The 27241-nt window shown below is 35.9% G+C and overlaps 1 protein-coding gene across 7 annotated transcripts in view; it reads right to left on the bottom strand.

The window, feature by feature from the left end:
• The window catches only part of PDE10A (phosphodiesterase 10A), a 337941-nt gene that overhangs the window by 67430 nt on the left and 243270 nt on the right, over nucleotides 1-27241 (bottom strand). For 4 of the 7 annotated variants that reach the window (XR_014944776.1, XM_085543452.1, XM_032443890.2 and 1 more), the window contains exon 2: nucleotides 20387-20515. Coding sequence is in view for 4 of the 7 variants with exons in the window: in XM_032443890.2 (XP_032299781.2) it covers nucleotides 20387-20515 (129 nt within the window). In the remaining 3 variants the exon portion in view is untranslated. Of the gene's footprint in view, nucleotides 1-7105; nucleotides 7187-20386; nucleotides 20516-27241 lie in introns of all 7 variants that reach the window. The other 3 variants (XR_014944775.1, XM_085543451.1, XM_085543450.1) reach the window with 1 other exon arrangement.

The raw sequence follows: 27241 nt of genomic DNA, 5'->3' as shown, positions 1-27241 counted from the left end.
TGAGAAATTTCTACAAGTTCACAGCTTCTGGAGCAAAAAATACTGCATGCAGTTCAGTAACAGAAAGAGAATGTAGTAATCATACATTTGTTAACAGCAAGCACTTCATGTAACCCTTGGGGAAATAAACTAGCAAGACACCACTTTGTTTTTACTATGGCTATACATTTTTCTCCTTAATTCTATTTTGTTCTAATCCCCATCTTGTTGCTTTCTGTAATCTCAACTCTCTGTTTAGAAATGGGGGGTGGAGTATGGGGAGTTGTTGATGTTGTTGGATTTCATTGTTGTTAGAAAAAAAATGAATTTTCAGATTTAAAAGGTTATCTGCTATACAGAAACTAAAAGCCAAACAAGAAGCTCCTGCCTACTTTGTTTTCTCCTTTTTCTCTGAATACACTCTAAACAAACCTAGTGTCACTGAACTTTTCAGTAGAAACTTCAACATCTGCAGAAAAATCAAGACAGAGCAGTTTTCCTCTCTTTCAACCAACTGACAAAGTAAACAAAAGAAATGCCCCAGAGGAAAAGTTTGCTAACGTCAACAAGGGTAAAAGGATCATTAGCATTAGAGATGATAGGTTACCACATGGGAGGGAGCAGTGATCCGGTGAAACATATTTACATCAGGGAATCATTTCAGTCCCTCTGAAGACACCCTACTGTAACTACAACATACATACATTTGTATTAGAGATGCATTTTATTTATTTTACCCTGGAGACTGAAAACTGAGAAACTGAGAAAATGTTCAAATTAATCTGAATAACAGTGACAGCAAAGAAGTGACAGCATAAAATTTACAAATTAAGCCTCTTTGCTCTTAAGAATTTCAGCTGATTTATTTGAAAACATAATCAAGCTCTCAGTGACTACGTGTTGAGCACTACAGAATAATGATGTGCAGGTAATTCAGGATTTTTGAGTATTTGAAAAATGACATGTTAAACTAACACAGTAAACAGAGTGGAACTAAGAGAAATGATTGAACTATTTGCTACTTATCAGTACACCCACCATGAGCGAGTGAAACATTTTGCTTTCAAGGGGGAGATTGTTGGAACAAAAAATAATTATAACTTTGGTGAGTGTAAAAGGAACAGAACATGAACTGAATCATACACAGCTCTCTGTGAAAGGTAATGACTGTAGCTTCTGAATCTCTAAACTACATAGTTTTACTAGGAACAGACTTATAGTGATAGATACTGATAATCCAAAGGAATTATGCAAGAAAACCTCAAAAAGTTATAATGAAACTTATCTTCTTGGCTGCTGTACAAAATAAATAAATAAATAATAAAATTAAGAATAAATAAATAAGAAAAATCCAAGACATTTGTGGAGTTCAGTATTCTTACACTAGCATTTCAGTGAATGCAAAATAGTTAAGTAATCCAACTGTGAGTAGGTAAAAAGATTTACCACAGCTCAAGCAACAGTGACAATGGCCAAGAGGGCCAATGGCATCCTGGCCTGCATTAGAGATAGTGTGGCCAAGCAGGAGCAAGGTGGTACTCATCCCCCTGTACTCAGCACTGGTGAGGCCGCATCTCGAGTACGGTTTTTAATTTTGTCCCTTCACTACAGGAATGACATTGAGGCCCTGGAATGCGTCCAGAGAAGGGCAATGACAGTGGTTAGGGATCAGGAGCACAAGTCTTATGAGGAGCAGCTGAGGGAGCCGGGACTGTTTAGTCAGGAGAAGGCTCAGGAGAGACTGCATTGCACTCGACAGCTTCCTGAAGGGAGGTTGGGATGAGGAGGGGTTTGGCATCTTCTCACAGGCAACGGACAGGACCCAAGGAAATGGCCACAAGTAGAACTCCATTCAGACCTACAAACGCCTCGAAGACACTGTGACTGCCAAAATCAGGCACTTGAGTACCACAGTGCATTGCAAACTTGCAGACCTAACCGAAGACACTCAGCACGAGTTATGCCCATTAAATACCTTGGCACATCGGCATTGAAATTACTCAGTCCTTTCATTCACTCACAGGCTGAACCCAGTCCCTAGTGTAATGATGATTTTCTCATATATGAATCTGCCTGCACGTTCTCATGATCCAGCTAGGTCAGTGAAACTACTGCATACCAACTTTAAGCTGAAAAACTCTGGCATATGCTTCAAACAAAGGTCGGGCTGCACTATAATGCAGAGGTGGTTTCTCTATAATAATTAGCTGACTGAAACATGCAGCCATAAGCAAGGGAACATGGGAGAGACATCATGAAAGAGACCACCCCATTTTCAGAGGCTACAAGGCCAACTTACCTCAGAAACATAATCACAGACAAAACTGATCCCACTGGCATTTTCAGAAGAAATTCATACTTGCAGACCACTTGACACTCCGAAATCAAGAAAAACGAGGGGAAAAGAATGTAGAAACATCCAAAATACTGCAAATACATATTTTACTATGAGAGTAGTGAGGTGCTGGAACAGGCTGCCCAGAGAGGCTGTGGATGGATGTCCCTGGAGGTGATCAATTCCAGGTTGGATGGGACCCTGGGCAGCCTGGTGTAGTATTAAATGTAGAAGTTGGTGGACCTGACTGTGGCAGGGTAAGGGGTTAGAGATTCATGATCCTTGAGGACTCTTCCAATCTGGGCCATTCTGTGGTTCTGTGAAATACAGATGCACAGCCTTTGTGCAAATGAAGAACTAGATGTGTTCACGTAAATAAAAAAGCACATGAATGTAATTTTTTGTTAACTAACAAAATCTAATGCAGATGGTAAATTAATTGAAATACTAATAAGAACTCAGTGAATATATAAAGAAATCAGCTGGGAAGCTAATAAACTATATCTAACACAGCAGTAACACAGAGTGAAAGTACTGCTTCTGTCAGTGGAATAAGAGAACCAAAGCCAACTGTACCTCTTAAGCATGCTTGAGGTTCCCACCTGCTGGGATAAGGAGCTGTGTCTCCCAAATTATCAATCTAAGAAAACTACTAATGATCACATACTGAGAGCAGGCAACCAAGTGAGAAATCTATTCCCGCAAGTATGAAAAGGGTAATTCATAATCTAAGTCACTTCTCCCCATGCATTCAAAACAGTTTTGAAATACTCATATTTTGTCACTTACAACATAATTCTTCCCAACATCCTTCATCAGGCCTTCTGTCAACACTGACATGGAATTCTTACATAAGCAAGTACTACTCAACTATCTGGATCAGGAAACTGAAAAAAACAACTCAGTGATGGAACTGTTCCATAGACTCTTTTTTTCATATTCTGCATTTACCTAGCTAAGGAACACCAGAGCTGCTTTAGTTAGTCTATTTGGGTCTCACACCCATGTAGGCATACATACAGTCCACAAGACTGCTATATTCAAGAATTATTAGTTGTGATCATTTGTTTTGATGTCTAATTGCAAGAGACAGATTGGCCTACAAAACTACACCAAAGAGAACCATGTAATAACTACACAACAAGCCAGTGGTTCAAAAGACTAACATTAAAATAATCAAACAAAGAAAGACTGAAAATAGAAATAGGTGCCAAAGAAGAGAGCTTCAAGATAGAGTTGTAAAGGAGGAGAAGACAGGAGACAGGGACAAAGACGATAGCATGAGTAAAAGGACTGGATAAAGATGCTAGTAGTGGTGCTCTACTTTACCAGCCTCTCTAGAATAAATTTACTCTCTGCCATTGTAATAAACAAGTTTTACTTAAAAAAAAAAAAAAAAAAAAAGTGTAATACTGAATATTACTGATTGACCAACTTAACTTCATAGAAAGAAAAAGAAACTAGTGCATGTAATACAGAAAGTAAGATTTGCCTTAAAATATTTATTTATATTAGCAAATAATTTTCACTATCACTGTAAAAACAAATCAAAACAAAACTGGAAACTTAAATCTTATGCTTCAAAAATACAGCTGTCAGGGCAAAAATTCAATTACTTCAGTGTACTTTGTCACTTTTCATAAATAGAACAGATGGCATTATTAAAATTCTAGTACAATAAAGTTTTCATAAGTTCATCAGACAACACTACATATACTAAAAAGACAGTAATAATGCAGATAGAGCTGCAGGATTCTAAATAATTTACAAGTACAGACATTATAAAGCTACATTCAAGAATTAGTACATATTAAAAAAATAATAATAATAATGCTAAATGAAAAAAAAAGTGTACAAGGACTGCAAGAAAAAGAGTATAAAATAGCAATTTGTTCTTCAGAGTAACTTCCAAGTTACTTGATGCACTCTGAGCCTGAATTCTATACAAATGATTTCAAGGCAGGCAGTCTACAAGACAGCTGAGAGGCAAAAGCTTGTGGGTTTTGCTACACTTACTTTTCTTTAAACAAGAATGTGGAATTAGTACAAAAGGACACAATGCATAAAAAGGAAGAATGAAATTTCATTACAAAAAATCCCTGCAGAAAACTTGCACTTATTCTCAGAGGTGATGTTCCCAGAAAACAAACAAAAGGTCAGCCAAACGTGCCTAGCACACATATGTCAATGGATTTAAATATTGTTCCAGACTAGCTTACTTGATACCTGAGAAATTTTCATTTGCTGTTCTCTTCACCATATTGAATTATTAGCCTACAGAGGATTCACTGAGGAATTGCATGATTTTTAATTGTCTTTCTATTGTCTCTCTTCCAGATAAAGCAACATCTTGACTAGGTAGAATGGTAGCTTTTAGCATTCCAATTTACTTGAAAAACATGCAAATACCTGTCACATTCAAAATGTGACAAAATGGGTTCAGTATAGAAAGAGATAAATAACCCATAGGAAATATAGCTTTGGCTACTTCTTGAACTGAAAGGACTCACTGATATTTCAGTTTCTTAATGTCTGGGATATTCAAGACAAACTTCTGTCTACTAAAGGAATTTTTATTTCTATTAAACGGTTTCCTCTAGTACATTATTGGAAAGAAAAAGATTTTTAAATATATTTTAGATAACAATATAGCATATAAAGAAAAGCTTAATTCAGTCTATTATCTTCAAATTTTGAAAGCCTTCTTTAAGGTACAATATGAAAACAGGTACATCTAGGGGCATCCCAATCCATGGCAGGAATCAGAGCAAGATGGTTGGTCCAACCCAAACCATTCTGTGATTCTATGAAGACATACAATTGAGAAGATTCACTCGGTCCATCCTACATTTAAATGGTTTAGGACTGACACTTTAGATGAGAGCATTTTTAAGAACAGTCAAAAGAGAGAGGGAATTAAAATTTAGATTCAGTCTAACATCTAGAAGTGCTTTGTTAGTACAGTGATTTTTTGTTCCTGTTCTAAGTACTTATTTGCACTGTATTGTATCTGTACTGTTTTCTTTTACCATGACAACTCCAGGTGTAGTGGAAAAAATGCAAAATGGCTCCCTAATTTACTTATGCTTGCTTGCCTGTCATATTATAGCAATGAAACTGGACACCTACCACAGCAGTGACAGGGTAAAAATGTGTCCATTAAAATAAAAATAAAAATTAAAAAAACCACCACCAACAACAACAAAAGCCATAACCATTGATAGAGATTACAGTTTTATAAATACAGTTAAGAAATTAAATGAGCCCATTTCAGCTTTATCTTAGGAGAAGTATGATTTATGTGGCTAGAGCAAATGTACTCCTGTGAATATCTAGTGCAAAAGATTACAGTAAAATAAAAAGCTATGTCTGAATGTCTGCAAAGAAGTGCATAAACCCAACGGTGCTGAAGAAAGAAGAAAATAATAGCTCGCTTTCCACTGGATAAGACTTGGCAGTCAGCCATATGGTGCAGGCTGGGTTCTGTCCCCAAAGACACATTCATGCTAGCAACATATTGGGAGGTTGATTAGAGTCTTAAGATTACAAGGAATAATCTTTCAATTTATGCTATCGTCTAATCAATGCTAGTCATAACCATACTGACATAATGTGATCCAAAGAAAATAGAGCACAACAAATACTCAAGAAGAATATTGTAATGACAGAACTCCATGTTCTACACAGCATCATTCTGTAATTCTCAAAACAAGCAAAAAATAATAATAATAAAAAAAACCCAGCAACTGATTTAATGCTTCAGTTTCGTTTTAACATATTTTCAATCGCTACAGTTATTTCTTGTTCAACGTATCATTTAATAAGAGTATTCTTTAATTTAACATACGAAAGGATTTCCCATATCTTTAAAACAACTACGTATTTCTTTTAGAAACTTTAGGTTGTCCATTTAATAGTTAATATTAATACGAATAAATAATATTACTTGAATTGCACATAGAACTGGTTAGAAATGTTGTTGTTAAATACAACCCAGCATAGTGCACTACCTTATCAATCTACCAGTGTTGGAAATGAAAATCCACAAACATCAAAAATAACATTCTCCATTCATTAGAATGTATGAGATGTTAATTGAAAGGGATAACTCTCTGTAAACATTAACTATATACTATACAAAGGCCATTTTCTGTTTTTCTAGCATAAGTGCATCTACTGCCTCATTTTTTGTCCATTTCTGTCCTATGTAACCCCAAAGGGTCAAAATTCATTAAATCAGGGCGTCCTTAAAGATACTATTTGATAAAACTACTTGATACTCTTATCTTTACTGGGCATATAGCCAAGTATGTTTACAAAAATCCTGACTGACATAAGCATGCAAGTTGTTTTTTAAACTTCTCTACTGACAAAGCTCAGTTTATTTATGATGCTGCAATGCCTTTGAAACAAGAGTTTAATCTTCAGAGCAGTAATTTTTCTAGTAAATGTTGCACCTTGTAGCAAAAAATTTAGAATATTCCAAACCAGGTGAGAATTTACAAATATGACAGTTCTTCAGGCACCGATTCAGTATGCCAGGTAGAAGTAAAAAACCTGGGCAATGTCCATTTCTTGAACTCAGTTATTCTTCCTATATAGCGTCTTGTTGGCAAAATTACAGACTTCACTTTCAGATGTGTTTTAGAACCAAAACAACCAAAACAAAACTATGTATCATCATCTTGAAGAAAAGAATCATATGACAGGAGGATTACTGCAGTCAGAACTGAAATTTAGTGCTGTTCTCCAGATTCCACATCTGTTTCCTAAGGGAAACTCATGAGTTACCTAAGTCAGTTTTCACTGATTCCTCTTCCAAGTTTGGATCCTGGGCATGATCTAAAACATTTTCAAATAACAAAGTGACACCTGATGGAAAAGAAAGAAAGAATGAAAGAATAAAAAATATAGTTCTGTGGACCTCTGGTAAAGATTAAGAATCTCCTGCTCTCCTTTTTCTGGACTATCCTTATTATAGAATCACAAAATATCTTGGGTTAGAAGGGACCTTATAGATCATCCAGTTCCAACATCCTTGTTATAGTCAGGGTTGCCACCCACCAGATCATACTATCCAGGACCTCATCCAAACTGGCCTTGAACACTTCCAGAGATGGGGTATCCACAGTTTCTCAGAGCAATCTGTTCCAATGCCTTATCACCCAAGAAAAAAATTTCCACCTAACATCTAACCTAAATCTCCCCACTTTTATTTTAATGCCATTCCTCCCTTGTTCCAACACTATCAGATCACATAAAAAGTCAGTCTCCCTCCTGTTTACAAGTTCCCCTCAAGGACTGTAAGGTCACAATGAGTCTCCCTGAAGCCCTCTCTTCTCCAAGCTAAATAAGCCCAGCTCCCTCAGCCTTTCTTCAAAAACAAAAGAGGTGTTCCAGCCCTCTGATCACCTTCATGGTCCTACTCTGGACCTGCTCCTACAGCTCTGCATCTTTTGCTGGGAATCCCTGGCCTGGACACAGTATTCCAGATTGGGCCTCATGAAGGCAGAGCAGAAGGGGACAATCACCTCCCTGTCCCTGCTGCCCATGTATCTTATGATACAGCCCAGTATATAGATGGCCTTCTGGGCTGCTCAAAGTCTGCTTAAGGAAATGTGTGTCTCTGACACTTAATGAAGCAGTGTTTTTTCTTAATTTTTTTGAATTATAAATGAAACCCTATGGGCAGGAAACACAGGAATGACAAGAGCCCTAATTTAATTTTTTCTCCAAGAGGTGAAAGCAGAGGTAGAACTCATCAGACTTTGTTAAATAAAGCTTACCATCACTCAGAAAGCCCTGACCATCTACTTGAGCACAAATAAAACCCTAAAGCAACTTGAACAGAATTTATACAACTGCAACACCAATTTGTTTCTTCTTTCCCTCATCAATCACCAAAACCTAACACCAATGTTAAGCCAGTTAATGTGATGCTTTCCAAACAATATATACACATTTCTCCTCCCACAGCTACAACTGAATTGTCTCATTAATTTCTTAGCCCTTATTCCTGATCATTGGAATTATTTCCTTATCTTTGATTTGCCCTAGTTAGCAAATGACAAATCAAATAAAACATAGCATTTTGAAGTGTGAACCAAACAACTTTCTTAGCTGAAAAATCAAATAAGCAAACAAAACATTCAATTTTTGCATTAAAAACATAAGTGTTGTTCAGTGTTAGTGGTTACAGTGAATTAAAGATAAAATAGCTATTTTCTTCTGCAAGTCAAAGAAGACTCACTGTCTTCAATTAGGGATACCTTTGCATAAAGGAGTTTGGAATAAAGAATAAAGTAATTTTGTGGCCAAGCAACATGAATCTGGATAAGGTATTTTCTCTAAAGGATGTGTTAGTGTTAAAATTGAAAAGTCCTCTGGCAACCTACCTAAAACATTCCATAAACAATGTTATGAATACCTTTTTCTATTATTACTTTTAGTATATTTCAATGTGTTACTAAGTGAACTTGACTCACAGTTCTAACAGATAGTATAGAAACCTCCTGGAGAGGCAAGCTGAAGCATAATGGTAAAAGAAGCTTGGCCCTACTCTGTTTGAAGTCCATCTACTTGATTTTACTGTGTATGACACTGGCTGGCAACAGCTCATTATAAAATCTGTATGAAGATGCTATGCTACATGGAAAAGAGACAGCACACAAAATATAGATGCACAAGGTAACCTTATTCTGGAACGCCCTTGGAGCAATCAAAGACTTACAAATTTTCTCAGCTGGAAGCTGCATCAGGATCATAGTATGCAACAGCTCTCAATGAAATATTTCTACCTTGGAATGTGTCTAATCGCTTTTTGAACCCATTTACATTTTTAACATCTGAAATATCTTATGCTAATGAGTTCACAATTTAGGCATGTGTTGAGTAAAATTGGATGTCCTGTTGCTTCAAATCTGTAGCCAAGTCATTTTGTTGGCTGCTCTTCTGGTATTCTTTCATGAAGGTAAATAGTCAACCCTAAATTGTCTTCCTCATGACAGAAATAATCATAAAACATCTGTTACAGTACAAGTCTTTTGTGGATTGAAAAATCTCCCTGTTTGGCAACTGTCTCATAGAAGTTGTTAAGTGTAAAGATAATAAGTAAGGCAGACTTTATACAGGCCTAATAGTATTATCAGAAGCAGTTAGATGCCCTAGCTAGTGCAAGGAATTCAGACCTTTCTAACTTCTATACATCTAAACAAAAAGCCTACATATAAGAGAGCAACAAAATCTTAGACATTAGAAGTCCATCCTCAGATATCATATTTTCAGATCAATAGACCTAAAAGTCTTCATGAAATTTGTGAAGAACAGAAACTAAACATTATTACTGATAAAATACTACTCTTAAAGCAACTAACTCTTTTTCAGGGTTTTAGACTCATACTCAAAGACAGTGGGTTTTTCAAATAAAATTCAACTGGCACCTGTTTTATAACCCATTATACATTTCTGTTCAAAATCTGCTTTCTATTGAGCTTTAAATGTTCAACAGGAAAAAAAACAGATCATCTCTTTCAGACAAAGAGATTACATTCTATAATCTCCCACTCCATAATAGATAATCACTCATTTCATTCAAATTATCTAGATGATTAAAATAATTAAACATAATAAAACTCAGTGTGCTGGTATCTAAGCACATTGTATCAGCAAACCCAAGTGAAGCGGTTCTTACCATCCTCACATAGTGCTAGTCAAACAGTTCATTGCCTTGTGTCAGTGTGATGGTATAACTATTAGCTCAACGCATACAGGATCAATAAGCATAATTATGTTAAAGGAATACTTCCTTTCTTGTCTGCTTTTCTGATTTTCAAAACTACAGATTGTAGACATCTGAGCATCTTTGTTCTATATGTGTTCAGAAGGTGAAGTTACCTGTATAGCATGTTTGAAATTCAGATTAATTTGTGGATTTCCAAAATGACTTAATGATGTTTCCCACTTGACTCTACTTGGCTGAATTATCTGTTGCTAAGCACTAACAGGGCTGATTTTTCTAATATGTTCCTAGCACCTCTTGAGTTACATCAGCCAGTTCAAGGCTAGACCTAAGGTAACAGAGAAAATAAGGCTGCAGTCTGAGCTAGTCCAACAGTTTATTAGTTCCTGGTAAATTTTGGATACTTGGCATGTTCTCCCAAAGAAAAACATACAGTTTTTCTATGATCCTGCCACGTGCCCAGGATCATTCTAAGAGTAGTATGGATGTAACGTCCTATTTGCTCAACAATTTTACAGTTGTTATATCTTGTACAAAGCAACTTGGTCTCTGAAAAAAAAGATCAGCCATAGCTGATTTTGTCCACTACTTTATTTTTCAGTTACTCAACATTATGAGATTCTTTTGAGAATCCACAGGTATGGTTTTAATTTTTAGTATGTCATTTTTTTCCAAAGGAGCTTAAGAAAATACAAATCCCTCTCAGACCATTGATGACCTCTTGCACTATGAAAATTATCTAAGCGTTCATATATTTTATTTCCTAGTTTTTGACAATATAGTAATCTACAGGATTTTTTTTTTTTAATGTCTCTGACTTTAACTACCATTGAAAAAAAGTCAGCTCAAAACTTAGTGTTTTGGTGTTTTTTTGTTCATTCTAAAACTTGATTATGAACTTTGAACCAAGAAACCTTCACCCATATTCCTAGTGATTTCTACACAGTGCCTGAGTGATATTTGTGACATAAGTCTTCCTTGAACAGAAGACCATGGCAGCTCTGAACAGAAGTTCATTTTTTTGCAATGTCTACTTCTTATAACACATGTGAGCAAGTATCATCTCCTGAAACAATCACTCAGGTAAAGTACAGAAGTAAAACAACTAGAATAAACTCATGCTTTGGCCTTCCCTTTTGCTGAATGAAGCAGGAATGCAATTTAACATGCATTCATACAATACAGGGAGGAAAACGAAGAACAGTAGGGAAAAGTATTTTGTTATAAGTTAATTGAGTTGCCAAGGTTTATTTCACTATACAAATTTTACATTGCTTGTATAGTGACAATGTTACCTTTTCTATACACTTGATCTACCAAAAGCCACTTAGACAAATAAGTGAATATCTATGGCTCATCATAAAAAATACTTGAAGCATATGCACTAAATCTGATAGACAAGGACAAGACAACTAGTCTAAGGCTCCATCTAATTACAGACAGTTGGCAGGATAAGGGAACTCAGTGACCATCATCATTAGGTAAATCACTATAGGATGACAAATGGAAAGCCTATAGTTTGGATGTACTATATATATTAGGTCTACTATATCTTTGTCTGGTGCCTTACTCTTCTGTCTTCACAATGAGTTCAAAGTCTTAAGAAAACAGGTAAGTTTTAGAGGTAAACTTGATGATGAAAATTTTTCACTAGCAGCCAGTATGCGGTTAAGATGAATACCTTTATTCACTTCCACCCACAGAAATATAAAATCACCCATTTTAAGAGTATAGCATAATCATTAAATCAACTAGCTATCTCCAAGGAAAAAAATAGGAGTTTTTATTCATCCTGAGGTTTTTCTGCGCTTTCTGGATGATTAAGGAGGGAGGTAGCAGATTTTTAATAGATAAAATATACATGGACAAGGTATCAAGAACATTGCTGAACTGAGTTTTCAATGCTGCTGTACAAAACATCCAAAAATGATACTTATCCTTCCTCTATGCACATGCAGAACAGCAGACTATAAAACTTCATGATGACCTGCTCACATTTTCTACTTAACAAAGATGCCAATCTCACTTAATGGAAAGAACAAGTATTGCAAACACATATAGCTATTTTACATCTTATTTTTTCTATATCCTTGCTGGTCAATTTGTGATTCCAGGCCCTGTTTACCTAGCATTTTTCAAGTTAATACTTGCATACATGGATTAAAAAGTTGTTACTGTCCCAAAAAATTAAGAGCTATTCCCTTGCTCTTACTTAATGTTTTCTCAATTTACAGATTATAGGAATGTACCTATTCCATTTTAAGGCAGGTAAAACAGGTTAGCTTACATGGCCATAAATCACCATTATTAAAAAGTGCTGGTCGTAAGGGCATGCAGTCTTCACCCATGCGATCAGAATGAAGCTCTTCCATCAACCAGGGAGCAATAGGAAATTTTTGCTATGTCATTTTCTTCTAAAACCAAAAGATCCCATGTAAAGACAAAAAATGAAGGAGCCAGAAAGCTTTAAGTAGTACTGTCTAGAAAAGGAAGGCAATGGTTTCATATTCCACACTATGCTAATGAATCCAACACTGCAAACACTCCCCCTCTTACAATGTCCATACTTCATAGAAGACACTGACTACCTGGAAAGATTCAAAATGTGAACTGATAAGAAACAGTAGGAAATCTGTGAAATTTACTTCTCAAGTAAGATACTAAAAGCTCCATTGTCCTACTAGTACCTGAAGGGATTAGACATGTCAAAATCACATCCTGTTTTTAATATCGTTTACAGATATGTGCAAGAAAACGCGATGGAAGGCTACTAAGGAAAAACAGTATTTCTGAGTAGACAAGAAAAAAAAAAAAGACTTTTAGGAATAAAACCTCTTAATTCAAGTCTAAAATAGACACAACAAAAATCAGTGTAAGTACATGGTGAGAATAATTGCTCTAGATATAATCTGATTAGCATAATTAGTTCAAGAGAGAACTCAGACCGAGCAATGACGTCTATTTCCTAAGGCCAAATATTTCACCATTAGAGGATTACCATCTCCCTCTAAATCTCTGACCATCCAAACAATTCTAAACATGTATAAGATCTATATATATATATATAACAAAAAAAAAAACAACAAACATATACTGCAACAAATTAGAAGAATATAATTCAGAAACATTGAACTCCTGTACCAGGTTTAGATTTGCAGTTGCTTGGAATTTGCTAGTGACAGCCATTTAGACAGCAAAAAATTAAATCAGTAACTGCTTCAACAGCAAGAAACATGCAGAACAAAAATCATGTTCATCACTCAAGCCCTCAGTATTTTCTACCAAGAGACCGTTGCTCAGTATTTCTGTAGAACAAGTACTACAAGCAATTCTTGACCTATACATGCTTTCCACTGACCTCTTCCCCTGCCCATTGAAACAGTCTGGCAACCCAATCCTTTACACAACTGCAACTCAATTTCATAGCTGAAATGAATTCACTGTAAAGCTGGCTCTATTTTGATTACTTAAGGAAAATAAAATAAGCAAACAAACAAACAAGAAAAAAGGACTAGACTTGCAGGAAAGAAGCAGTTTCACCTTGGACAATTCTACTGAGAAACTGACTCAGTTACCAAATGAATTATAAAAGCAATGGTACAATACAACCATCTCCTCAAGAATGAGCTCCAAAATTATACCATACCTGTGACAGATATATGCCACTTTCATCATCTAAATTAAAACAGCATTTCCATGTAGGTTTCTTCTACAATTCTAACATGTACCATCACTTCATCTGTCCACTTCTGAAACACTAATACACTACCATAAACTTCTTAGGCACTATGACTGACACAGAATCATAGAATCACTAAGGTGTGAGATAAGGACTTCCTAGATAATTCAGTCCAGCCATCCATCACCATTATTTCCTATTAAACCATGGTCCTCAACACAACATCTAAACATTTCTTGAACAGCCTCCAGGGATGATGACTTAACCACCTCCCAGGGCAGCTCTTTCGAGTACCTGATCACTCCTTTGGAGAAGAAGTATTTCCTAAGATTCAACCTGAACTTCCCCTGCCACAACTTGAGGCCTATCTCCAGTTACATGGCAGAAGAGGCTGACTCCCACCTCACCACCTCCCTTCTCATAATTGTAGAGTAAGAAGGTCACCATGAGCCTCCTCCAGACTGAACAATCCCAGCTCCCTCAGCTGCTCCTCATAAGGCCTGTGCCCCAGACCCCTCACCAGCTTAGCTGTCCTTCACTGGGCACACTCCAGAGCCTCAATGTCTTTCTTGCAGTGAGGGGCAACCCATAAACTGCTTCATACAAAAGTGTACAGGTCAATTTTAACTCTACAGAACTAAGAACAAAATAGGCAGATAAATGGGATTTATGCAGGCAAGCCCCCAGATATTATTGCAATTTTCCTTCACAGTACCAATCTTAAAAAGCTAAAGACAACTGTAATTAGTCTGCTTTTTCTCCCAGAAAATAGCACCTCTTAGCATAGCAGTCATACCAACATGTTCAGACCAACAGGATCCAAGTCCAATGCCTTTCCAAGTGGCAATTAGCAGACACCAACATTCAAGTAAGAACAGGGAAGCAATTATATCTCCTTCACTGAGGACTGGAGGATTTATCTCTTCTACCTTATTTAAAAATGCATTCGAGAGATGCACCACAATGCATGTATAGCAATGTATAGTAATCGAAATTATTAAGACCTACTGGTCTGGAGACCATGCTGCAAGTGACATATTACCCAAAGCATTCTCAGATTCACTTGTGTGTTTTGGCAAGTATTCACATCTGCTTGGATATCGCATAAACATAAGCACAGCAGGGCTGTGTCAGAATGAAACAGCATGTTTGCAGCATCAATGAAATATTAAGACAGACTAACTGTAAACTAAGGTCATTAACATACTGCCAGGATATTTCCTTTCACCTAGGCTGGAAAAATGGCAGAACTGCAGCAAAATTTTTGAGTATTCACTGTGTGACAGCTACTAAGCTAAGCTACATAGAAGTTGTTTCTGCTTAGTTAGCATTGAACTGCATAATTTTAAGTAATTAGTGAATTAGCACAGGCTGGTTTTTTTTTTTCTTTCGTTCTTTTTTCTTAATTCTGACAGCAAGTTGACCTTTATTTAACACACACATACTCTTTTCAGTTTTATTTTTGTTTTCCTATCTCCTATTCCTTCTTGCAGAAAATGAGAGATGACTATCATCAACTTTTAAAAGACATTATGCTGATACCTTAATAACTTCAAGTGCATAATCAGAAAAGAAATTATTTTCTACTTCAGATTACAGTTGTTTGTGGGAATTTTGTTGGTTATTGTTTTTAATTTTTATTTATGTTGCAGCTCTATCTTTCAATAGTAGTGTAAAAGAACTAGTAAAGAAGTTTTCCATCTGTGTATTGTCTGGAAGTCAGGGTATGACAAAGTCTTTTGCCATATATCCTATTCATTCAATTCAATAAAAAAAAAACACACTCTATTCCAATAGAGTGCATAGAGAGTTATATTCTTTTTATGCCCCATCAATTAACAGAAATATCTATCAAAGCTACTGTTCAAGTATACCATGGTACCCTGGAAAGACATAGAAAAAGACACAAAGCACATGTTTTTATCTAGACATCTTTCCTATGCAATACACCCAATCTGGCTGCAATCTTTTTCACACTTCTAGGACACATGGGGAAAAGAGTGAAAACCAAAATGGCTGAGCTAAGGGAATAATGGTATCAGGGCTTAATCTGCATTCTGCACCCACACACAGTTGTCTTGTTTGCTTCTTAAGAACCAACACAAGAATAAGACATGTCACCATAAAATCATGCATTCAAATGACTAATGAAGAATTATATTTTATACTGCAGTCAGCCAGACTGCTTAGAGTAATTACCTAAAAGTAGCAATGAATACACTCTGATTTATTGTGAAATGATAGATTAAAAAAAAAAAAATGAATTTAGAATGTTGATAAATGCACTTCACTGAAACAACCGATTACACTCTTTTAATAATTTGCACCATATTAGCAAAAACATATCTACTAAAGTGCACATTTAATCCTAACAGGCAATTGATACTTAAAAAGAATATCAATTAAATTACTGTTTATAAAATGCACGTTAGAAAATGCTAAAGCTATTGCTTCTGAAGCAGCAATATTTTGGCCTTGTTACAGAATATTCTCTATTCTTGCTTAAATGTATAGCAGGTTACTACATAGAAACACAACATGAAGTTAGTAAATGGAAATATTACTATTACGATGGCAATACTTTGGACATTAATCATATTGTTTTTCAGAGCCGGGGAGTATAGTGATATCTTCTTGATGACTATCCACCCTGAGTAAACAGGGTTTAAGCATATACCCACGGTAAACAAGACTCTACTCCAGAGAGAGAGGAAGCAACCAAGAAAACTAATGTAGAGACCAGAAGTAAGGTTTAGAATTGACAAGACAAAACTGTATAAGTTGCCTTATGAAAATGGGGAGAAAAAATAACTTTTTTATTCCTCTAAGTGTACTCAGAAGAGATCTGGATGCTCAGGTAGAAGATGCAATGCCCTGGGATGTCTTCATTTAGCCTCAGTGTTAAGCCCTGTGACACTCTAGGGTAGCTGACAATGAGACTAATCTGAAGCCACAAATTCCTATGCAATGAAGTAATTTTAGATACCCAAATAAATTACAGTAGAAACTCTATTTGCATCAGAGTTTAACACTCCATGAAGAGATGCAACTGTGGACTTCACTCTGTGTTTCTTAGAATATGCACATTTAGAAGATTAGAATTATAAAATTATGTGGCAAACAAATACAGTCATTTCTCCTTCTATACTTGAAAACGCTTCATTGTGGTAATTCAAATTGTGGGGCAAACTAATAAGTTTTGAAACATTAAACTAATGAATATATTAACAAAATTGATCAATAATGAAATTTCAGGTTTATACTCAGATGTTATTTACAGAGTCTTCTGTATAAAGCCCACTGGCAAAAATCTTCAAGTGAATTAGTCTAGAATAATGTAGAAAGGGCTGGGTCATATGGGTTTCTTGAGTTCATCAGGTTCTTCCACCACTGTGTGAAATTATAGATAATGAAATTATAGATAATTGCCTTCATGTGGGATTTTTATAACTCGTTTCTTCACTCTTTGATATGTATTTGGCAACGATAATTCTGGTAGTCACTTCTGAACTAATAATTTGGAAGCAGTGCAATAATTTTCTTTTCAATTGGCAACTTTGCTCTCTCTTTCCTACTTTCACAAGAATTATGGTCAGTTTTCCAAAATAACTAACTCTTTGGCTTAGACCAGACGAATATCAAAACAAAAAAATATATATCATTTTTTAATAAAATTAGGAGTATCTGAATCCAAACTGCTACTCATTGTAATTGTTTTGAAACCTTAATAAAAGCATTAGCTGTCAAGAGAATATGAAATCTAATCACAAACCCAATGCATTTGAAGTGTCATTTGCGAGTACATCAACATCCAAGAAATGCATTTTAAGTGTTATTTGTCCAGAAATGTTCAATACTCCTTGCATTTGCTGAGAAAGTTGGAACAGAAGTTGTGTCCCTTCAGCTGCACCATGCACATATCAGAATCATTTTATTCTTCTGTTTTAAAGATGGCTGGTAACAAACATTACTGCCATCTGCATCCAGAAGTGATACCTTGACCTTGTTTCATCAGGATAACCTCATGGCAAAATTCATTTACAAAAGCCAATCAAAAATACTTTGTGTGTAACAGTCCAATTTGTGCTGCAGTTTCAGCAAGAAGCCCGTGTAAGTCATGTGGATATGAAAAATGTTAATCTTGATTGTTAAGCAGCAGAGCTGTTTGGAAACACAGTGTTTAACAACACAATACAGGGGTGTGTTTTAAGTGTGCATTTCGTTGACAACAAAAAGTTGGGGTACAAAGGGTTTCAGTGAATATGCATTAGCAGCAGTAGCATTCTCTCCCAGTGCTTGCTACCTTTGCAGGTTTTACTTCAGTAAATTAAAAATATCCCACAGACACAGGTAGAGCACCATCAACATGTTATTGGCTATTTTCAAGCTAGCATTTATCATGTTAAATGTAAGATTTTCCTGGTACAGTCAGATGGCATGGTGTTTTGGGCTATAAGTCATTGTTATACCTTAAAAACTATAACATCGGCTGGTCTCACCCCTTTTCAGTATTTTCTGTACTAGGAAAAAAACAAAAAACAAAACCCAACTGAAGAAACTAATTCAGGGAATCTCAGTCACAGAAAAAAAAAATAGGTTCATCTAAGTCCAAATCAGACATTTCAGTTTACATTCATGCTAATGAAATTCAGATAAATTACCCTGGCTGCCAACCCACTAACTTCTGGCTGAGGAGTACACACAGCTGGAAGCCTGTTAAAGCAGGCAGGACACAATTTCTGCATATAGGTTAATGACTGTTCTGCGTCATCAACAGAGTACAGACACTTCACCAGAGAACTCAGAAGAGCATTTTGCTTGCCTTTCAAATTTCTACTGAAAACAGAACTCATTTTTCCATCTGAATCAGATTATTATAGGAAAATTTGAAAGCAGACTACACTACAGCACGAGGGATAAAAGGAAAATTGTACCTCTGTTGTAAAGTGACTTAAGCTACATAGTTTCTAGAACTCATGACAGATTTGACCCCTAAAGAAGCAGCTTCATCTTCTCTTATTTCTCACTGCCACCATTAGTCTGACAATGGGATCAATACAGACATAATGCAAACTGTTTAAATGATGCAGCAAATTTCTTACTTTCTGTGATTAGAGATTTACATTGTGACAAATAAAGATGTTTTGCTATTGATAACATTTTGTATGACCACAGCCTTTATCATTCCAAAAATAAAATGAAAAAAAAAAAAAAAATCACAGATAAGACTAATCAGTACCTGAAAAGAAAATGCATTCAACTAACTCTTTTTGACTTGGAGAGTGTGACTTTCCCAACTTTTGTCAGACACTAAGAGAGCCACATCTGCACAACTGCCTGTAGTGTAATAAATGCAGCCACATTCAAGATTACTGTCAGTACTAGGAACATAGCAAGGAAGACGGATCCACTTGGTAACATATAAAATTGAATTTAAGTGACAGCATATATATGTGGCTTTTGTAGAGTGAGTTGTAAAGCAGACATTTTAAACTTTGTGAAAACTATGGACAAAACAACCGCTGTAGTTCTTCAGGTTCAATCTTTGCTAAGTCAGTGCTCAGCTGTTACTTTACTTTTGCAGTTGGTTAATAAAACTTGTCTGAGAACTTGCACAAAAACTTATTTCAAGGTGATTCCCCTTCCTTGAGTAAGCACAAGAGAGAAAAGAAAAAAAAAAAAAAAGAAAACAACACAAGGAAATTGAGCAACTGCACACAAATTCCACTTAACTTCTTAGGATTCTTGAAGCTGAAAGGCTACCCAGATCTTTAATTCAGTCTTAGCACCGGAACTCCTGGTCCAGACCATAGTCCATATTTTAAATAGCAAGTATTTCTTACTTTCAAGTACATTGGAAAAATCATTGTTTTTTTTAAATTGAAATTTTTTTAAATTGAGTTTTTAAAAAAACTCAAACACGCTAGAAAACAGCCTCATGGTATCATCAATGTTACTGAGTTTATCCACCTTATTGGTAATCTTCGCTTTTACGTTTTGCCTCATGCATTACCAACAGTTGTTAGAATTGCATGAATTATGCTTGCACACCATCTCAGAGAAAGACAATTGTCAACTGTGGTCTACTCAAAAAGTTCTCTTTTTGATTTTTGTAGGGGAGGAGTATCACCAAAACTCAAATACCTGCAGAATTCAACAGACTACTTTATAACCTGTGTCTCAGTGTTGCCATCTAAAAACTGATAAAAATGAGTTACAGATAGGAACTTCTGTGATGGTGCATACAGTTTGTTACTGACCTTTACAAATGACATGTACTACACATTATTACTCAAAATTTGGTGACCTTAGATGCAAGAAGTCCAAATTATGTTCTCAAAACATGCACTAATATAAAAATACAATTTGGATTGATATTACTTTTGAGTTGTAAACGCTAAACTGAACCACCGAAATGAATACCAGTTCATTCCATCTGGAAATGCCAAAAGGCCAAGACCAGAAAATATCGTTAACATCTTTCACCTTTCAAAATGGTGAAACCTAGATTTAAAAATTCTAACAATCAAGTTTCTATCAAAAACATGGTGTTGTTTTTTGTTGGGTTTTTTTTTCTTTTTTGTTTTTTTCCAGCCTAAAAATAAGAGTGGAGCTGTTTAAAGCTAAATATTAATTGCAAATAGTAAGAGCTTACCTTCTTGTCTGTTGTTTTTTCTTTTTAGCCATTTTTCAACAGTTTCTGCACTTACACTCTCTGACACAAACTCATCCAGTACCTGGGGATGAAGGGAAAGATAGGCCTTCACTTTTTCATCTGTTAAACCTGCAAGAGAGAAAATTAATTGATTACAACGTTGGCATGAAATTCTCCGTATGAACAAATACATAGATGTCAGAAACAAAATATATCACTGTGTTTAACGCACTGATCAAATACAGCCCTACTTAAATTTTCTTACCAGAATGATATCCAACAAAATATAAGGTGTTATCATATAAAAAGTAGTAGAAGCAAAACACAACCATGCAAGATGTTCTGCAGACACACAAGGAGTGTCCTCCATATGAGCTTTCCCTGGGAGAAATGGACAGGAAGAAATCTGTGATGTAGATGGGGTGTAGATGGGATGCTGGGGCTGGGACAGGTACTGAAAGAAAACCTTGGCCAGCAGCTTTGGAAGGAAACTGATACAAAAGCAGTTCCAATAAATAAAAAAATAAATAAATAGCAACATGTCTCAGCAGCAAATAACAAAGCCTCCACATCTAACTTTGTTGAGTGGCATGAGACTTCAGTGAAGACGAACTAAAATCTATGGGGTTTTTGTTGTTGTTTTTCCCCCCGTGAAAGCAGAAGACAACTGAAACATGGTAAGATGGGAAAAAACTAGCTGCGGGCTTAAGCTTGGTGCATCATATAATCGTAAACCATATAATCACAAGTGTTGGAAAAGACCTTTAAGATCATCTGGTCCAACTGTCAACCCAGTGGTATCCATAGCAGGGAACAACTGACACAAGCAAATTAATGCATGTACCATTGCATGTAAGATATCATCAGGACTCTGAAGTTACTTATTTGCAAGATATGCAAGGGAACATACCAGAGAGCTGATAAAGAGGCTCTCTTTAGGAAGGAGACAGAAAACTGTGAACTGATACACAGCAAATTTGGTATTCTCACAAGTGGGTTAAAAACAACCAAACTCTACATATAACACCAAAACCAAGTGCAAATTTTAATTACAAGAGCTAATTAAGTAATATTAGAAATATAAATGGCTTTCAATTGCATAATTCTAAGGTATATTAGTTATTAGTTGTCAGAAGAAATGCAATTGTAGGTAAAAGGACAAAAAAAGCAGCTGCCGCTGAAGTGAAAACACCAGTATTCACTTCAGAAAACCAAGCAAAAGTCAGATCTTCAAAACCCTGATACAATAATAAATAGATTTCCAAATTCTAACTATGACAATCTGCTCAGACTCTTCACAAACACACCAAAGGAAATCGCTATCTTCAGGGATAGGAATGTGAGCGTGCAGAAGGCTTTCAAGGGAGGATGGGAAATGAATGCAAACATCCCAAGAGACTAAGGTTCATGTTGTCCCACAGGGAGCATACATTGAATACAAAGCATTAATTAGATCTGAAGGGAGAAGGAACAACAAGCGCTGTAATGACTCTAAACACTCCTTGGCTGGTGGTGTGTGTGTATAAATGAAACTGTTTCTGTACAGCTGAAAAGTAACCACAGAGCATAGATTGGAGCAAAAGAGAAACTTCCTTCCAGACAACTCTTTTTTGGAAGCATTCATGCTATAAAACAAGATAAACTTTCCTATTTTGTGTTTGGCACAGTGCCAAAATACGCTAAAAAGAGCTGCAGTGTATTTAAATGATAACTAAAGAACATAAGCTTTAAGATCTCTTAGAAATACTATGAAACCTTTCAAGATGCAGCACCCCAGCACTGTCTGCAGGACCTCAACCATTTGCTCCTCACATACACCCACTGTCGCTCCAGCATTCAGCCACCATCAGCACAACCCATGTCCAAAATACCACTTCTCTTATCCACCTGCAGCTGGTTATACTAATAGCTGGTTTACCGTTGCCTCAGGTATCAGTGCTTCCACTTACAGGCAAGAAACTCTAGATGTTTGCTGCTCAAATTAGAGACCTAAATGAGTATGCTGATCTTCATTACTAAAGAAGCAAAGATTCTTGCCAACTCAGTAAAAGTAGGAGAAAATCAACAAATTTGAGAAAAATAAAATAAAATAAAAAAATCACACTACTTTGTATTCAAACTACCTTAATGATTTAACCTTAAGTAAAGGCTTGTTAATTCAGGTCATAATACATCTATAAAGAACTACACTTTGTACAGGAATGAAAAAGATTTTTCAGCCTCTGTGACCAACACCTCTTGCAATTCCAGCAACCTGAGGGCAAAAATTCTGCTTTAAACTTAGTTAGAAAGTGATTAATGGAGCTGCTACATAAAATACCACCAAACACCTTTGAATTACCCTCCTTTGTTTCCATGAAGCTATCTGTGTTGATGAGCTTTTTCAGTGTCAGATATTTAGATGTGCCCAAGCAGAATAGGATTTAAATTTACACGCAGATTTTAAGAAAAAAGAAAACAAGAAATTTAGATCTACTTTTAACATTCAACAAATCAGATTCCCCAATCATCCTGATCTTTGGTCTATTTATTTGCAAAACACATGCTACCATTGTACAGAAACAAACAAAAAAACAAGAGCAAAACCCAATGATAACACACTGCGACTTCAGAAAACCTTCATAGAAAAATTGTCCACTACTTCCACAATGCTTCCTACACAACAAGGATCTTTTTACTGACTCCAGTGATACCTCCTCTTGTTCCTCAACTCTGGCACGGAGCATAAGCTACATTCTCTGACAGAGGTCAGGTAGTATCAAGAGGGATCTCACTCAGGAAGGCAGAGCTCTGGCCAACACCTTAGTATGCACTCAGCCAGAAAATCCAGAATTACCAGAATGACCTCAATTCTTCTGAGAATTAGAGGAATCTGACATTTCAGTTGAGCATCAATTCATTCCATCTACGCTTCAGAGTTTGCCTTCCTGATTTATACACATCCTGTTTAAATAAACACACACACACCAAACAATCTTTCCCCCTTGTATTTTTAGTTTTAAGCAATAAACCCATATATCAATACTGTTAGCTTTCTTGTGTAACATGCTAATGCCCAACTTCATGCAAACATTCACTACTTTTATCACTGGATTTGCAACTAAATAATAAAAATTATAATTAAAAATATAATACGAAAGAGTACATGCGTATCAGATGAGCGCTTCCTCTTTTCATTTCCCTCAGAACAAACTGCAGGCAAAGGAACTGCTCAGCCTGCCCTCTCCATGCACCAGGTCAGCAGCTCCCAGCTTCCTGACCAGCACAATTGTTTAGGTTCTCTTCACAGATCTCAGTTTGAAATGTTCTCTTTGGCCATGCCATCTAAGCTTAAAAAGCTAATTCGTAGGCACGGAAAACATTAATCATGTCTTGTTTGGTTTCATTTTTTCCAGTTCTCAGCTATCCCTGTCTGAACAGTAAGTGGAAAGACAGCCTTTCTATAAATGACAGGTTTTACGCAAGTGTTTCATATTACTGTGCTTTTTGTATCATTCAGTTTAATTTGTTTATCTTAGGGCAAGATGATATCAAACTGGCAAGGCAAAGGGTGGAAGATAGCCCGTCCACCCAGTACCCTTAAGAGGCAATTTCTTGATCAGTGAAAAGGATTTTTATTGCCAAGGGGCAGTATTATCTGGCAGTGGGATGTTAGAAGCAGGAAGGGAGAATCAAATGACTGAAAAGAAATAATTATATTTACTCATAGTGTTACTATAAACTGATATGTCTTGGACTGATGCTTCAATGTATTGTACCAAGTAACCATGTATCTATTTTTCCACTTTGCATATGCCTGGGGCTCAAGCTGTTCTTCTCATTTGACACAGCTCATGCCAGTATATCGAAGTTTTGGTTTCATATTTTCTATTTTAAATAACTCCTCAGTCTTCAATGCAGCATTCAGAAGAGTGTTTTATTTTTCCTTTTCAAGCTAAGATAAAGGCTGCCTCTAGCACTGAAGTTATAGTTAGAACAATATAGAATTTAAGGTTAAAGATAAAGAATTTAAAGATGCGTTTCTTCATTTCTTATCTTAGTAAACTAAAGCAAACACAAACATTGCTACCAAATACCACAATCCAGTCATTTCAACATAAAATAGGCCAATGTTTGTGACAGTTGTAGAAACAAACACTTGCTCAGTCCTATGACTGTTACTTAAAGACGCTCCAGCAACCTTCATTGTAATAATGCATGCTATGCTAGTGGATCATTTTGCAGTGTTTCAAAACTGCCTTCCTCAATTTTGAGACTTTTTTTGGAGACATGAGACTTTTGCTGCTCTATATTAGTTTCCAAAAGGAACTAAACTGTATCAATAACAGTATTCCTTCCTCAGCATGAGTATATGCATGTATCCTTTTCCAATTTAAAAAGAAAAAAGAAGGAAAAAAGAAGGAAAAAAAAAAAAAGAAAAAAAAGAAAAAAAGTGGGTAAGATGGCTCACACCTCTCCCGGCTTCTTACATGTGTGAACATTCCTAACCTAAAGCTGACCTTCCAGAATACCAAACTAAATTTGACATAGTGACGGGAAAAATAAAATGGCACACTTAACAACAGTTTGCACATCACTTTGACATGAAAACATTTTTACTGAGAAGAGAGTGTTGGTTACAATGCTAACATTAACTTCCTTCTTTTCAAAATCTTGAATGAATATTCATTCTCTTCTCAAAGAAATCAGTCACTACATATTCTCAGGAAGAACATAATGCTAACGTTCCCTTATGAATCCAGAGACTTTAAAGAGAGCATACCCCCTCCAGCTGCAGAGCTAGGAGTACAGGTACTGGCAAACTGACTTTTGAAGAAACCTGAAGTGAATAAAGATAAGTTTCCAAATGAAACATATATTAGAATGCACAATAAAGAATAAAGCATGACAGTGGACAAAGTTTATAGAATAGAAATATTCGTGTAACAAATCTATTCATATTCTTTGGACAATGCACTACGAAGCATACTTCTAAAACCTTAATAGCACAGAACAAAGCAGTTCAGTATGTAAGGATGCTCCTATGCAGTGTTAGTTTACTATCCCAGATATAGAGTGGCTGGATTCCAAAAGAAACTAAGAAACAAGACCTCCTACAAACATTAGGTTTCAGTAATTACTACTTGCCTTTGAGCCATTCTCCAGCATTCTCCCTTTAAAATCATAATAAAGTCAGAAAACAATCTAAAAGTCATATTTCTTCTTCCAGCTTTTTTTTTTTCCTGTGTAAAATACTTTTGAAAATTTCTTACATATTAGATAACCTTTGTAGCACAGAATCAATTAACGGCTCTATTTCTGAATGCGTGTTGTGTTGTACCCTCCTCTGAGAATAGCTTCACTGAGCTCAGTGTAAAGCAGAATCAACTGGTATGAGGTAAAAGAATAGAAGCCTACAGCTATGTTTCAAAATCTGCTCCATTTAACAGCATGAGTCAGTCACATCATTAGCAATTTCTGAATTTTTTTTCATTAGTGCTGTGGTATTAGGCATTTTTTCTATAGCCACCAGCTTCATCAAACCCCATCATTAGGCAAGAATTTTAGTTTGCACCAAAAGTTTCTGGTCTTTCTAGTAGAGAAAAACTTGAGAACAACGCTTAAGAACCAAAACAAAAATACAGATAAAAAGATCTCAGGCTGAGGGGCATGGGAAGGCAGCAGAGAGCAGATGAAAATTACTGAGGCAGTCCAGCAGTCACTGTGTTACTCAAACTCTTTGCAACACTGATATGAATGGCAGACCTTTCATGCAGCTGAACAGTACTCAAAGCTTTGAAAACCCCTTGTGAGAATATAAATTGGTTAACACATTAAATCCACTAGATTTCAATGTATAGAAAACTTTGGAAAGAATTAACTTTAAATTTTACAACTGTAACTATGTTGTTGTGGTTTTTTTAATGCAACATGTGAGCATGTTTGGTTTTACAACCAACTCAACCCTGCAATCAGAGGGGCCAGCAAACAGTCAAGGTCATAATGTCTCCACGTAAGCAACAAGATGTCATGCTCCATGGAGAATCTGTAAGCCAAAAATAACAACAAACAAATAGAAGAAGAAGAAACATAATAATAAACACTTTTCACACATAAAGGAACACCTGAAGCAGGAAATTACCTTATCTCAAACACAAGTCAAAATGTGCTATATTAAAGTAAATTTTCTTATTTGGAATATGAAAATGAAAAACAGATCTATAACATTTTCTCAAATGAACATTTGAAAATAAATGCCCTGCTTGTACCAAAAAGGAGAAATCTTAAAAATACGTGAAAGTAATTCAAAAAGACAATTGAACTCAACTCTCTCTGCATCCTCATTTAGTTTAAAGTCATAATGTCTCATCACTTCCTAACACAGAAAGCACCTCTCTGTATGTTTCCAACCAAGCCTTATAAATGATATTTGTAGTCGTTCTCCAAAGCATTCAAGGCATGTGTGTACATTGCTTCATTTGGATTAGGCATTAATCCCATTAAATCAATCCCTTCTTTGTTCAAAGCATCAGGATTCAAAACCACAGGCACAGTCAGTTTTGGAATATCCTTTTCAAGTCAGACTTTTTATCTTGATCCATTTAAGTATACAGGAATGTAATGCAACCAAGCGCTTAAACTCTGTGAAACCTGATGTTACTGGTCTGACAAAAAGCGTGGTCACTTGCTCTAAGCAATCAGTACAGCAAAACCTCTTTTTGGTTTTTCTAGTCTTGAAAAATCAATTCAAATTTAAACTTGGCTGTGAACAACTCCATTCAAGTTCTTTTTGTCTCTCCTTCTCCAACTCAGGCTCACATTGCTAGAAAGAAAAAAAAGCAATACACTGTTCCTGTGTTCAATACTTGGTCAAAC

The sequence above is a fragment of the Coturnix japonica genome, chromosome 3 (genome assembly GCF_054131305.1).
Source record: "Coturnix japonica strain WE chromosome 3, WE-NBRP24, whole genome shotgun sequence".
NCBI classification, from domain to species: Eukaryota; Metazoa; Chordata; class Aves; order Galliformes; family Phasianidae; genus Coturnix; species Coturnix japonica.
This window is presented reverse-complemented; position numbering and strand designations above follow the sequence as displayed.